The sequence below is a fragment of the Bos mutus genome, chromosome 9 (assembly GCF_027580195.1).
Source record: "Bos mutus isolate GX-2022 chromosome 9, NWIPB_WYAK_1.1, whole genome shotgun sequence".
NCBI lineage: Eukaryota > Metazoa > Chordata > Mammalia > Artiodactyla > Bovidae > Bos > Bos mutus.
In genome coordinates, this window is record NC_091625.1 from 34,664,920 (window position 1) to 34,679,247 (window position 14,328).

Consider the following 14,328-nt stretch of genomic DNA (forward strand, 5'->3'; position numbering starts at 1 on the left):
AGAAGCAAAGTTGCAGAATGATTTCTATTCTTTTAACCATGACTGAAGATAGCCAAGTACATTGTAAGAATCGGAAAGGGACATTAAAGGTCATGGTCAAAGCTGCATTGTGTGTATGTATGTATATATGTGTCTGCATATATATATCTATGTTTATTTATACATACAAATGAATACATACACTCATATCTCTAGCTGCCTGAGAAAAAAAGATGTAAATGAATTACAAAATTATCAGAAGTGGAACGACATCTGCTCTAGCTAGCTCCACCGTAGGGGACAGTCTGGGTAGAGTGTGAGCCTGTACTGTACAAAAGGAATGATGTACCCAAAGCAACGAGCATCCTCTTCTTGGACTCCAACTGAGTCAGCATAAATAATAAATCACACAACTGCACGGCCCTGTTAACTTGCCTGTACTGTCAGTACTGGAAGGAAAATAGACGCTTACCCCATGGTACCTTCTGTAAAACACAAAGCAGTGATGGCAGCTGCTTTTCCATTGCCTGTTCCGTGCTGTGCTAAGTCGCTTCAGTTGTGTGCAACTCTTTGCGACCTTACGGGCTGTAGCCTGTCAGGCTCCTCCGTCCATGCTTGCCCTACTCTTATTAACACTCAAAGTGTTGAACTCACCTTCCCTGGTGGCTCAGATGGCAAAGAATCTGCCTGTGATGCAGGAGACCCAGGTTCAATCGCTGGGTCAGGAAGATCCCCTGGAGAAGGGAATAGCAACCCACTCCAGTATCCTTGCCTGGAGAATCCCATGGACAGAGGAACCTGGCGGGCTGTAGTTCATGGGGTTGCAAAGAGTCAGACACAACTAAGCAACTAACACTAACTAACTAAGAAGAGGGGAGGAAAGGGAGTCAGCACTAAGCTTGGGACGGGGAGACGCTGATGAAGGCTGGAAGAATCTAGAAACACTTCCAGAAGCTGAGACACAACATGAGTCCTGTATGATGGGGGCAAATTTGGACCAAGTGGAAGAAAGAGGGGTGTGCCTAGACCACCAATTCTACCCCATGTCCATTCTTTCCTTCTTCCTTAATAAAGAGAGCTTCAATTTTACTCCAGGTTAACATGATAAAATTCCCAGGCTCTTTTGCAGTAGAGGTGGTCAAAAAGCAAGTTAACATTCTACTGTATTTCCTGTGCAAATATTTCTGATAAGCTAAATTTAAAGAATTAGACCTTTCAATCTAATGCTCCCAGATTTATATTTAAATGGCTCAAACGAGTCCTACAAAGACCCGCAGGCACACAGACAATCTCTCATCTGACTGACTCAAGTAATAATCTTGTTTAATCCATACCTTAACAGTCTAATCCTACATGGTAATAAAAGAGTAAAGTTTCGACACCACAACTAAATTCTATTACCTGAGCACGGTGCCGTTATCTGCAAGTTTAATGAAGTTCCCATCTTCCAAATCCAGTGCCAAGCCCTTGCAACTGAAACAGAAAAGTCTGGTTACCAGTCAGTTCACATACTTATTAACACTTAATCAAGAAATAGTAACTTATATTTTCAAAAAGTCATAATGCTAAAAAAAGACTCTCCCACCCAGGTGAATAACATGTTAATCAAACAAGTAAGCTCTTGAATTCTAAAATTAAATATCCTCAGAGCAAGTACATGAGGAAAACTGCTATGTGGGCAAAGGACAGCATATTTAGTGTCTAAACTCTTTGAGCTGAGAAAAAAAAACTCAGAACAAAAAATGAGCACCATTGTATGCCTCTGCTAAAATGTACAAATGTTTTTCATTAAATAAAACACACACAAACACACATTCATATTTTACAAGTTAAGATCTTAGCCAGAATCTTTTCTGTACTCTTTAGACTCTGCCTCAATTTAGGTCAGGCTATAGTAACTAGCCCTCTGGGCTAGGCATATTATTGAAAACCACTAAAAGAAAGTCAAACACTAAGTTTTAGGTTCTTCACTGTAAAAGACTTATGGGATTTGGGAAGAAAAGTGGGTTCAGAGTCATTATTATGAGTAATAAAAACAAGAAGGCATAATGGCCACCAAATACCAACAGAATGAAAAGAAAAGGACAGGATACTTTACAAACATTATTTACTTTGGTCCACAGTAACATTTCCATAAGAGTTTCATATAGCAAAATGTTTCTGTTTCTTCCTTTTCAGAAAGGGAGAAATCAAAAAGGACTAACCAAACACTGGAAGAATGCATAATAGATGAACACCGTTGCTGAAGAATTATTTCTGGACGTATTTTTCATGCGTTTCAGGACAACTGTTAATTTTTAACTGAACGATTTAAAGTGGTTTAATAGGACTTTTGTTTGATTTTATTGGTTAAACGAGGAAGAAAGACAAAGGAAACCTTGGGAAGTTGAGACTCCTAAGCCAGGAAGGGAGTAAGCTGTCAAGAGCCTCTGTTATAGGAATATCTACCCAAATTACACAAAAACAGATGTCCTAATTCAGACACTTATTAAAAACATGGGAATTCCCAGGTGGCACGATGGTAACAACTCTGCCTGCCAACGCAGGAGACACCAGAGATACGGGTTGGATCCCTGGGTCGGGAAGATCTCTTGGAGCAGGAAATAGCAACCTGCTCCAGTATTCTTGCCTGGAAAATTCCAGGACAGAGAAGCTTGACAGGCTATCGTCCACAGGGTTGAAAAGAGTTGGACACAACCGAGCACGCACATGTGCACACACACACGCATTCAAAACGTGATGATTTCCACCTCTTTTCACACAGTTCTGTATAGGAAGGGCAATAAAATAATCTTTTAATAAAAGATGTACATTTTAGAGACAGTTCTTAATCTCTGAAACTCTTAATAATGACAGACTTAACCCATGCAAAAATATCCAAATTAGTCACATTCGCTCTTAGCTTAATTTTCATACTTAACTAAGCAAGCCTAAAAATAGAAAGGACTTTAATTCATCAAATATAAAACTTTTAGTACAGAAGGCATTCTGTCCTTTGGCTCAACTTCACATTTCACCTTCTGTCTCCATGGAAGAAGAAGCATTAAAATTTTATCCACAATAATTAAAAACCAGAGGGAATGTACAGACCTTTAAAAAAAAGCTGCTTACCAGAAATCCCAATCCTCTGGGGTCACCGTGAGCAATCCCTTGTCATACCCTTTCTCCTTGACCAGGAACTGAGCAAAGCTATTATAAATGAGCTGTTAACAGAAAGGAAAAGAGATTAAATGTAAATTTCACTATGCCTTCTTAACTTCACAGGCCTGAAGACCTAATGGAATAAGCCACGAGATAGCTGGGAAGGAATCTGTATTACCTGTTAATTGTGAAGCTTGGCGGGTTAACATTCCTTCCTAGGAATTTATGCACTCCTGCGAGCCCCAGGTAGCTGCTGTCTTTTTTACACTATCAGTGTACAATTACACAACCAAGGACAATTATTAATCCTACTCCTGAAGCCCAGAGGGTTGGAGATCATTAAGACGACAAAGCTTTGTAAATTGATTTAACAATTCACCAGATGATAAACATACTGACCACTCTACATCCACCCCGTCCATCCTTTCCAGAAGGCCCCATGACAGCTGATAACGCTATTTTATGTACTTGAGCCCCAAACAGTGGAGGCCACCCCACTGGCCCAGACCTTGGCACAATCTAAACCTAAATCAGTGTGCACTTATAGAAAATCCCTGTCAAGGAAACCTAACACACACCAATCACAATCTGCCGTGTCAGCTTTACCTCCCTTACTTCTCCCTGGAGAACAGGACCCTCAGTCCCTATTAGGAAATTTCCAACCTCCTAGCCAATCAGACCCTGTTTTTGCATTGCCTCATCTAACACTATAAAACACGGTCATGCCCAAAATCTCTGGGGAAGAGTGCCCCACTGCTTGTGGGGCCACTGCACTCCCCCAATCCAGGAAACGTTTTCTCTAAATGAAGGAACATCCAATTCATTACTACTTTTAGTTTTGTCGTTTGACACAGGGGAATCTCCCTTGTGGCTCAGCTGACAAAGAATCTGCCTGCAATGTGGGAGACCTAGGTTTGATCCCTGAGTTGGGAAGTCCCCTGGAGAAGGGATAGGCTACCCACTCCAGTATCCTGGCCTGGAGAATTCCATGGACTGTATAGTCCATAGGGTCACAAAGAATTGGGCACGATTTCTTTCTTCTATAGGGGAATCTCAAAGAGAAATACACACGATGACCGGGCAGATCATCTACAGGAGGAATCACGGCACCTCCTCAGACACAGGGACTCTCTCCTTTTATCCATTGTAAGAAAAGCTGAGGGGAAAAAAAAAAAAAAAAAAAACCTCTGGAAGCAAGCATAAAAGTAAACGCTCTTCTGACTGTCGATAGATTTCATTCTCAACAACAAAATTCCAGGTTTTTTGAGAGTGAACAGTGTCCAAGAGGACACACAGAGTATCCTGACCCTTCTTCTGCAGATGTTAGCCCATGACAGGTTTCAACAGCACTGGAATGGCACAGAGGGGAAGTGGGAATAGATACAGCAGCAAGAGTAGAAGGCCTCCCTGAGGGAGTGATGTCCACACTGGCTCCTGCAGGACAGAGCAGTTAGCTGGGTGAATCCAGCAGGGAGAGGGCCACACAAGTCCAGGGGACACACAGCTCACACAGCTCAAGTTGAGGATTGGGATTATGAGTGTCAGGAGATGAGTACAGAGAAAGCAAAGGCTCCTGGTCAAATAGAGCTGTTTCCTGTCATAAAGCTAATGAAAATGGCTATACATGTACCCCACACAATGAGACCCTGATCCAGGTCAGTTGTTCAGAGTTACATTAAGTCAACACTATGTACAAACAGTCCTCAACCCTGGAGGTGAGTCAGAACCACAGGTGATAGTTCTTAAAACCACCCAGAAATTCCAAGCCTTCAGGACAGGGTGGCTGCTGCTGCTGCTGCTGCTAAGCCACTTCAGTCGTGTCCAACTCTGTGCGACCCCATAGACGGCAGCCCACTAGGCTCCCCCGTCCCTGGGATTCTCCAGGCAAAAACACTGGAGTGGGTTGCCATTTCCTCCTCCAATGCATGTAAATGAAAAATGAAAGTGAAGTCGCTCAGTCGTGTCCAACTTATAGCGACTCCATGGACTTCAGCCCACCAGGCTCCTCCATCCATGGGATTTTCCAGGCAAGAGTACTGGAGTGGGATGCCATTGCCTTCTCCGGGACAGGGTGGGGCTCCTACCAAATTCCTGAAACTGTGAGATGATTGAAAATCACTGACTTCTATGTTATATGAATTTTCACTCATATGAATTATCAATCATAAAATGTACTGAGTCACTTGAAAGTACAAAGTACTATGGACGATAAAAAAAAAAAAAAAAAAAAAAAAACACGTCATGATCCTGCCTGCAAGAAACCAGTGCCCCGGGATTAACAGATGTAAATCCCATGTGTAATGTAAATCCTCAGATGCTTAAAGCAGTGCGTGGCACACAAGTAAATTCAATTTAGGTATTGCTATTATCCCCAGTCATGTGGTGGTTAATAAAAAAAAAGCCCTGACTCACAGCCTTTGTTCATTTCCATGGAACAGATGCCCCCGACCATGGCCCGTTTCAAGCTACCAATGGTTACTGCACACCATTAGACTTGCCTCTGATCAAGGTAAGTATTTTCAGCCTTGGACAACTGGAATTTCTCACCCTTTGGCAATATTGATCAAGACACGGATACGTGATTCTAATAAGGTCAGATTCCTTCCCAAGGCAAAGAGCCCTTTCCAATAGGGCTGCCTATGGGGGTGCCCACAGCTGTATTTGGAGGAGAAGGTTCTATAATAGGAGAGAATGGGGTCAATGTGTATGGAGAAGCAGAGAAGAGCAGTGCTGAGAAACACAGGGAAGGCTGTGTCTTTGAAAGCCCTCTTCAGTCCTAAGCCCTTGGCCCTTGAACCTTTTCCTTACATTAATGTTGACTCACCCCAGAAGCCCTCATGGCATAGGGCCTCCACCACCCACCCCTTCCTCTCCTGGTCTTAGCTGCTAACTTACTTTCCCAACAGTCTCACCTGAATAATGATCATGCAGAATCCCCAGCGGTTGCAAACTGGTGCCCTGTGGGTTGTAGGCAGACCACAAATTATATCTGGTTCCCACTGAAGGATGCCAGGTAAAATATGAAACTCCTAGGTCAATTGGATTTTCGGCTAAATAGCAAGTAATTTTTTAATATAAGCATATCCCATGAGATAGTTGGAACACACATACACTAAAAATGTTTTTGTTCTTTGAAACTCAAATTGAACCGGATGTCCTGAGTTTTTCTTCGCTATATCTGGCGACCCCATAATTCTGCTGTTTTGAAAATGAGTTGGCACTGAAAAAAACTGACAGACTTCTCACACAAGCTTCGATTTCTAACTTGCCTTGAGAGAATTAGATCTGGCAAGACTGAGCCTCTACGCCCCATGGCAAATGCCGGCAGATGAGCACAGCTGTGTATGTTCATTCTCCTGGCTGCCAGAGACCCCCACATTCCCCGTCGCACATTCAGGTTAACTGCCTGACCCCGAACACTCCTGAGTCTGAAACTCCAGGACAACACAGGTGTCATCATTTCCAGGATGCTTTTCCTGAGCCCCTGTTGAGGTGACGCACCCAGTTCCACACTGGCATAACACTCTGCACTTATTAAATGGCTTTCCAGGTGGCGCTAGTGGTAAAGAACCCACCTGCCACTGCAGGAGACACAGAGACTCTGGTTCAATCCCTGGGTAGGGAAGATCCCCTGGAGGGAGGGTGTGGCAACCCACTCCAGTATTCTTGCCTGGAGAATTCCAAGGACAGAGGAGCCTGGTGGGCTATGGTCGATAGGGTCACAAAGAATCGGACATGACTGAGGCGACCTAGCACACAGCACACTGCACTTATTAAATATGCCCATGAGGCACTCAGTGACCCACCATGCAAACACCACTGCCATCTCCAGTATCTTCTCCTGCCATTCCCCACCTTCTGCTTGATACCCAGCAGATCCAGGTGCTGTTTCTTATCTCTTGGTCCTTGCCTTGGCCATATTTCCTCTGCCTGAAATGTTCCTCTTTGCCTCCTCACCTGCCAATTGTCACTCCTGTGCTGGGACCCAGTTCAAGCATCACTCACTCCAAGGCCTCCCTTTTGGGCTTTATAGCACACAGAAAGCCTGTGGTAGGCAGCAGAAACCTGCCGGCCAGCCCACCATGCTGGGTGACCCTGGACAAGCTACTTACTTATCCTTTCTGTGACTGTCCTCATCTCTGCTGCTGCTGCTAAGTTGCGTCAGTCGTGTCTGACTCTGTGCGACCCCATAGACGGAAGCCCACCAGGCTCCTCTGTCCCTGGGATTCTCCAGGCAAGAACACTGGAGTGGGTTGCCATTTCCTTCTCCAATGCATGAAAGTGAAAAGTGAAAGTGAAGTCGATCAGTCGTATCCGACTCTTAGCGACCCCATGGACTGAAGCCCACCAAGCTCCTCCGTCCATGGGATTTCCCAGGCAAGAGTCCTGGAGTGGGTGCCATTGCCTTCTCCAGTCCTCATCTCTAAAGGAGGTTAATAACATCTACCTCATACAGCTGTTGTAAGGATCAAACCAGTTTGTATCAGCAGAATGCTTATTAGAATAGTGACTGTGAGTGCCATATTCAGTTACTGAAATACCTATTATTTATTCAATCGTTTCATAATTATTTACTGAACTCCGCATGTGCAGAGTCAGCTTGGCACACAGAACACACAATAAAGTCACAGATACTGAGGTCAAGGGTCATGGCTCTAGGATCTAGGGGAAGGTTCCAACAAGTAAATAGGAAAAATTCAAGGCAGTGTGTAAGTGCTGTGAGAAATTAAGGTTTTATGGAAAACTGGAGGTAGGATCAGGATAAGAAGGTAAACTTAAGGGGGCCCAGGCTATTTAATATGAGACCTGCCAGATGAGGGATCAGTGTGATGAAGAAAGGAGGGCCCCTGGCAGAGGTACAGCCAAGCGTCAGCAAGGGCCAGGCAAGCTGCCGTCAGCACAGGGGGCCAAAGCTCACCCTCCAACATCCTCACCCATTACAAGGCCACCGGAGGACCTGTGTGTTTCCTCTGTACTCCTAATTCTATTACGGTGCTCAGCACACAGAAAGATTACTGAACCAAACAGAAAGAAAATGCACCAGATAACCGTTTTCAACCTTTATATATCGCTTATATTTGAAGCTTGTAGTAAAGAACTCTTGCTTTTGGGAAATCTTGGATTCTGAAATTGTATGCTCACACATGCACAAAATTGACTTTTACCAATATTTCTTTCAAAAGAAGGGGACTAGAGAGGAAGTGCAAGAAAATGTTAATCCAGGGGAAGATTTGAAAGGCAAAAGAAGGAAAATATGAATCAAAGACCTAGACGAAGTAGTGGCCAGAGAATCGAGGAGAAAAGTCTCCTTCACTCTCAACATGAGGAGGGAAACATCTGTACTGTGGGAAAGCAGGAACACACATTAGGAACAATACACTTTTTTTAAAAACCATCTGTACACAGAAAACGGGAGTAATTCATACACTGTTTTGACCTTTGACAGGTACCCGAACTGCTAACTGGGGCAGTGAACCTCATCTTAATGAGGAGCTGTCCTGGCTGATGTCTATTCCAGCTACTTGGCACTCTATCCTAAGTGGTCAGGTTGGACAATGATTCCAGTAGTAACTACAAAAGCCACCATTTGTGTCAGAAACAGCTCTCAGCATTATATATCCATTACCTTTTTAATCCTTGCAACAACCTTTCCAGGTAAATCCAATTATTAGCCCAGTTTTACAGATGAGGAAACTGAAACTAGACACAGGTTAAGTAATTTGCCTAAGGTCACAGCGCTAGTAACAGAGGAGCTAATGCCTTAAGCTAGGCAGTCTGGCTGCAAATTCCTGGCTTTGACGACCATAGACAGTTTTTTTCTGTTTTGGATACTTAAATCTTTGACTTACCAAAAAAAAAAATTTTTTTTGGTTAATTTCTCAAAATCAGTTTCCATGTGAAACTAAAGGAATGGGGGAGGAAGAACAATTCACTTAAGGGTACAGATATGGAATCATACACACTCCACTTCCTGTTCCTTCCCTAAGTGCAGGAAGGGTCCGGGCTGTTGTTAGGATTAAAACTTGCGTGGAGCATGCAGTAGACGAGCAATACTTAGTTCCTTCTCTTGGTAAAAGGCAAAATTAGGGCTAAGATCTTAATCACTTTCCGGTTAGTCTTCTTCCCTAAGAAAAGAATACACCACACAATTTTTCCCCAGACGGCAGTATTTAAAAACTGACAGGTGGTCGCATGGAAATGCAAAAGAAAAAAAAAATGCAGCCAAAGACGAAGACAAAAATCGCTAACCAGGTGGCTGTATCAGCGCTCTGCTGGTAGCCAGGATGATTTGCTGAGACGTTTCAAAACCGGGGATCTGCAAAGGACACCGCGTTTCCCCGGCCCCGCCCTTCCTCTGCCCCAGGAACCGCTTCCCCAACCCAATCTTGCACAACTTGTCTTTCCTTCGCCCCTTTTCTTCTCTACCCATCTCTCAAACTAGGCTATGGGCTGGGCCAAAGAAGCCGGTTCCCAGAGCAAAGGCGGAGACGGCGTGGGGGGCGGGGGCCGAGGGGTGGGGTATGCACGCTTCATTTCGCCCCGCCTCGCGGCGGGAGGCCGAGTGGTGCGCAAAAGCGCGGCGGCTGCAGGGCCCGGAGACGCCCGCCGCCGACTAAACTGGGAGGAAACTCGAGCCGGCGCCACCAAGGAGGCTGCACGCCGGGCAGCCCGGCAGCCCGCGCCACTCACCCGGGCGCTCTCGGGCAGGTTGTAGCAACACAGAGTGTGGTCCAGGTCGAAGCCGACCACGTCGCAGGCGGCCAGGGAGAAGTGCTGAGCCATAGTTGCGCGCGGAGCTCCAGCGACTGCGTGGACGCCGGAAGGTGGCGGAGAGCACGCGGGGAAGACGCTGCGGGGCTCCCCAGCGGGGCGCGGCGGAGTGGGGCGGGGCTCCGGACGCCGCACGGCGGCCCGGCGCTCTTCCCGCGCCCGCGAGCCCCGCCCCCGACCACGCTTCTCTCCGCCCCTCGCAGCCGGCCTTCCAGGTGCCCGGCCTTCCAGGTGCCCAGCCTTCGGGTGACACGCCCAGGCGGGCTCCTGCCCTAGTCTCACCACTCTGATCCCCGCCCCTAAATCCGAAGGCGGGATATGGCCAGGAGCGGAGCCACTGCTGCAGGGATTGGGGGCGTCGCTAAGTCCCTGTTGGTGCATAGCCTTTGCCACAAAATTAACTCGGGCGCCCCAGCGTTATCAAAATACCAGGGAAACCGTGAGACAGCCAAGTTACACCTGACTCTGTACTCTTGGGTGCGAAATCATATAAGATTTTGCAGAAAATGTTATCAACTAATACCCCTCTGCCCCAGGTAGCCTATAATTTGGAAGATTATTATTTTGTCCTCAAGATCTCTAACCATGGATTGAATCAAAAATTTTACATCCCTTAGAAAATTCCTAAGTATATTTCTAAGTAAAATGGGGGACTTCAACATTTCACCCCCTGGAGCGTATTAGAAAATAAATTTGTTAGAAATCGTGAAGGACCATTTTTGCAAAGTGATGATGATTAAGGAAACCAATATTCGTTGTTATTTGATTATCTTACTTTTATTATAGTGAAGAATTTTTCCTGTGAAAGGACTTTAGAAACTTCCTAAAACATGCTGCAGAAAAGAAAACTTTATGCAAAGAAGTTTTAAAATTTATACAACACAGCGATTTGAATGACAATGTTCTCAATTCTCTCAAGGACTGTGTATAGCGAGTATCATTTTAGATGCAAAGAAGAAAAGTTAATTCATAATGTACACTGGATCCTCAGGGCATTTAATTCTGAGAACTCCTGGATATGAAGGGCTAGGACTCTGAGATTTTTTAAGTTGTTTACAAGAGAAAATACCAATCTTGACATTAAAAAGAGAATAGAAATGTATTATTTTTGTACTGCTTCTGTTTTAAATTTAAAAGAAGGCTTTGCCCAAAGGGGAAAAAACCAATAGTCATGACATAATGAAAATATAATAGATTGAGAATTATACTTAACCCTTACAAATACTAATCCTTATGAGGCTAATAGACCAATTAAGGAATTAATTTAGTACAATAAATAGTTCAACCTGGTAGGACACTTATTGTACCCAGTGGACCCATTTGAATAAATTAATAACTTGTTCCATTATGACTTGTGAAAGCCCCAAACAAATCTGTCTGGACTAGGAACAGGAAGGAATCCTCAAGAAAATCAAGCTATATTCACTGGTTAAAGCCCAACAGCCATGTCTTTAATACCTGTGAATCAAAAAAGAAAAAGCTGTATTATTTCATCACTTGAGCCTGTTTCTTTTTCGTGAATCTGTTGGCCATAGAATTGACCTTAGCATTCTTTTTTGGCCCCTGCATTAGAGTATGTCCCAAGGTCACACTACACATTGAAGGCCACAAGTCTCCTTGGGGGATATTTTGTTTTACTGTGGGACTAGGCACTTCAGGGACTTCTCTTAGTAATGTAAATGTACACATGCACTCATTGCTAGAAGGAAGAATATGAAAGGATTGGTTTTTCATGGCCTAAGTGGTCATGATCCTGGACTGGAGTTGGCCCTAAGACCTGGACATGCTTATCAATGGTCATATCTACTTGCCGAGAAACAACTCTTACATGCCTCATATTCCTCAAGGCCTTGTCTACAACAATGAGGAGGGTTTAGAAAATAACCTGACCCCATCATCCTGAATGAGCTGTCACTCATCATGACTTGCCATTCACCTTTCTTGGCCATTATCTTAAACCTCAGTCTAACTTCTGTAAGAACATGTGGGATGGTCTCCCTCTTTTCCTTCACTCTCTACATAACCTTGAACTTAAATACTGACATTTACTTCATTTCATAGGCTTATTTTCAAAGGCAGATATTTTCTTTCTTTGTATATATTAAACTTTTATCAAATATAGTGGCATGCACACTTCTTCTATTGTCAACCAGAAGTTCAGTGTTCTACTCAGACTCCAATTAATTTCTGTTTCTTTGAATGATATGTTAAATATGTCAGTATTAGGGACTGAATTACATCCGCTCAAAGTTCGTATGTTGAAGCCCTAAGCCCCAATGTGACTACATTTGGGTATAGAGATTTAAGGAGGTAAGTATGGTTAAATAAGGTGATAAGAGTGGGGACCTAATTCAGTATGGCTTGTGTGATTATAAGAAGAGGAAATAAATACACGAGGGATGCACATAAGAGGAAAGGCCACTTGAGCACACAGGGAGAATGTTCAACCTGCTAGCAAGAGGAGAGATTTCACTGGAAATCAGCCCTACCTGCACCTTGATCTTGGACTTTCAGCTACCAGAACCGTGAGAAAATAATTTCCTGTTATTTAAGCCACTCAGTCTGTGGCTTTCTGTTAAGGCAATCTCAGCAGACTGACGTACAGATGTTGTTCTGTCAAATGAGCAAATAACGTTAACATGTATTGTCTGAAAGATCTTTGGGGAAAGTGTTAGTTGCTCAGTTGTGTCCAACTCTTTGCAGCTGTGGACTGTAGCCCGCCAGGATCCTCTGTCCATGGAATTCTCCAGACAAGAATATTTCTGGTATTCTTGGGAAGGGTTACCATTCTCTTCTCCAGGGGATCTCCATGATTCAGGACTGAACCTGGGTCTCCTGCATTGCAGGCAGATTCTTTAACATGGGAGCCACTGGAAAGTGAAAGTCGCTCAGTCATGTCTGACTCTTTGCCACCCCATGGACTACTGGAGTGGGTAGCCGTTCCCTTCTCCAGGAGACCTTCCCAACCCAGGGATAGAACTCAGGTCTCCCACATATCGTGCTGATTCTTTACCAGCTGAGCTACCAGGGAAGCCTTAAATGATGTGAAATTTGTTTAAATTATTTGTTAGTTTTAAAAATTTTGATACTTTTATTTGTATGTAACGTCAATACCATGCTGTGGAGTTTTAGGGTTTTTTTATTTAGTGTTCCATGTACAAATATATATACATTTTTTCTTATAATTAGGAAGTTACAAAATAATTTTTAAATGCTCAGAAATAGGTTATGATTTTTATTGATCATTTTCTAGGTTTGAATATTATCATTATAACTGACCTATATTTTAATAATGAAAATACTATAATTTAGGAAATTTAACCTTAGGTATGCCTTTTACTTAATTTGTTAGTACCTAGGTAATAACTTTGTGATCAGCTAGCTTAAATTTTAGACGCTAAATAGCACATTAAGTGATATTTTATCGATTTATAATTCTGTATTTTAACATATAAATTGTAAATATTCACCAGGCTTATTAAGGGGGGGAGAGAGGGAAATAGTCTGTTTAATTTTTTGTTAGTTTAAAATGTGCTTTTCTAAATACTCCAAAATAAACATTATAATGTTCAACCTTTTATGTAATCTAAGCCAATCTATACATCTTCTCTGGATCATATAATTTGTTTAAAGGGGAATAATTAAGATTATTTAGTACTTTAAAATGTACAAATGCCTAAAAATTAAACTTTCTAAGTCATTTAGTGAAATAGAGCCAAAAACTTATTTATAATACTGGGCTGTGGCCTTAAGATGGCAGTAGTTCTGCATTAGGAATATTTTTCATTTGATTTCTTTAATCTTCAAATTTAAATACATTATTTTCTACTCTCCATTTCTCCTCTTGCCACAAGAAGAGAGGCCTACCTAGAAATTTTACTGTAAGTTTTTTTTGTGTGTATTTATTTTTGATGGTGTAGGGGAGAATGTGATAGAATGAAGTCCTTTGGTAAGAAATTGCTTATTAAGATGTGTGTGAATTAAAAAACCAAAATGTTTACAATGTGAAATGAGTGCCTCTTGGAGAGAAAACTAAAATACTAACTAGCAAAATTGTGACTCAAACAGATCTCAAACGATGTAGCAGTGGATTGAAATTTAATTAGGACAAATGTTAAGTTTGGGGTTAGGGTCAAGTAATCAACTTTATCAGTCTGTTATGGAGCATCTCGATTGATCAGATGTTAAGTCAGAAATAAAATATGGATAAACTCAAGGTGAACTCAGCTAGCTCTGATTTGAATTTAGTTTCTCTTTAATTGACTGTCACTTCACAATACTTCCCTTTGCCTTGGCTGTCTGAGGTATGAAGGTTCTAAATTGCAGAAGGTCTACCATGTTGTCAAGGAGTCTGGGAAGAGACTTTAGGTCCTTGGTTATTGGCATCCATGTAACTGCTTTTCCTCAGCTAGACCGTCTCGGTCAGTCTTTGGTTGC

General features: G+C 43.0%; 1 protein-coding gene across 2 annotated transcripts in view; it reads right to left on the reverse strand.

Moving 5' to 3' along the window:
* The window catches only part of NT5DC1 (5'-nucleotidase domain containing 1), a 114,227-nt gene extending 104,086 nt beyond the window's left edge, over positions 1-10,141 (reverse strand). Inside the window, exons 1-3 of one of the 2 annotated variants that reach the window (XM_070376396.1) lie at positions 9,811-10,141; positions 3,091-3,182; positions 1,381-1,452 (exon numbers count right to left, since the gene is read on the reverse strand). In XM_070376396.1, the coding sequence (XP_070232497.1) occupies positions 1,381-1,452; positions 3,091-3,182; positions 9,811-9,903 (257 nt within the window). In that variant the 5' untranslated portion in view covers positions 9,904-10,141. The remainder of the gene's footprint in view (positions 1-1,380; positions 1,453-3,090; positions 3,183-9,810) is intronic. The other variant, XM_005907400.2, reaches the window with a different exon arrangement.
* Between the last annotated feature and the right edge of the window lie 4,187 nt (positions 10,142-14,328).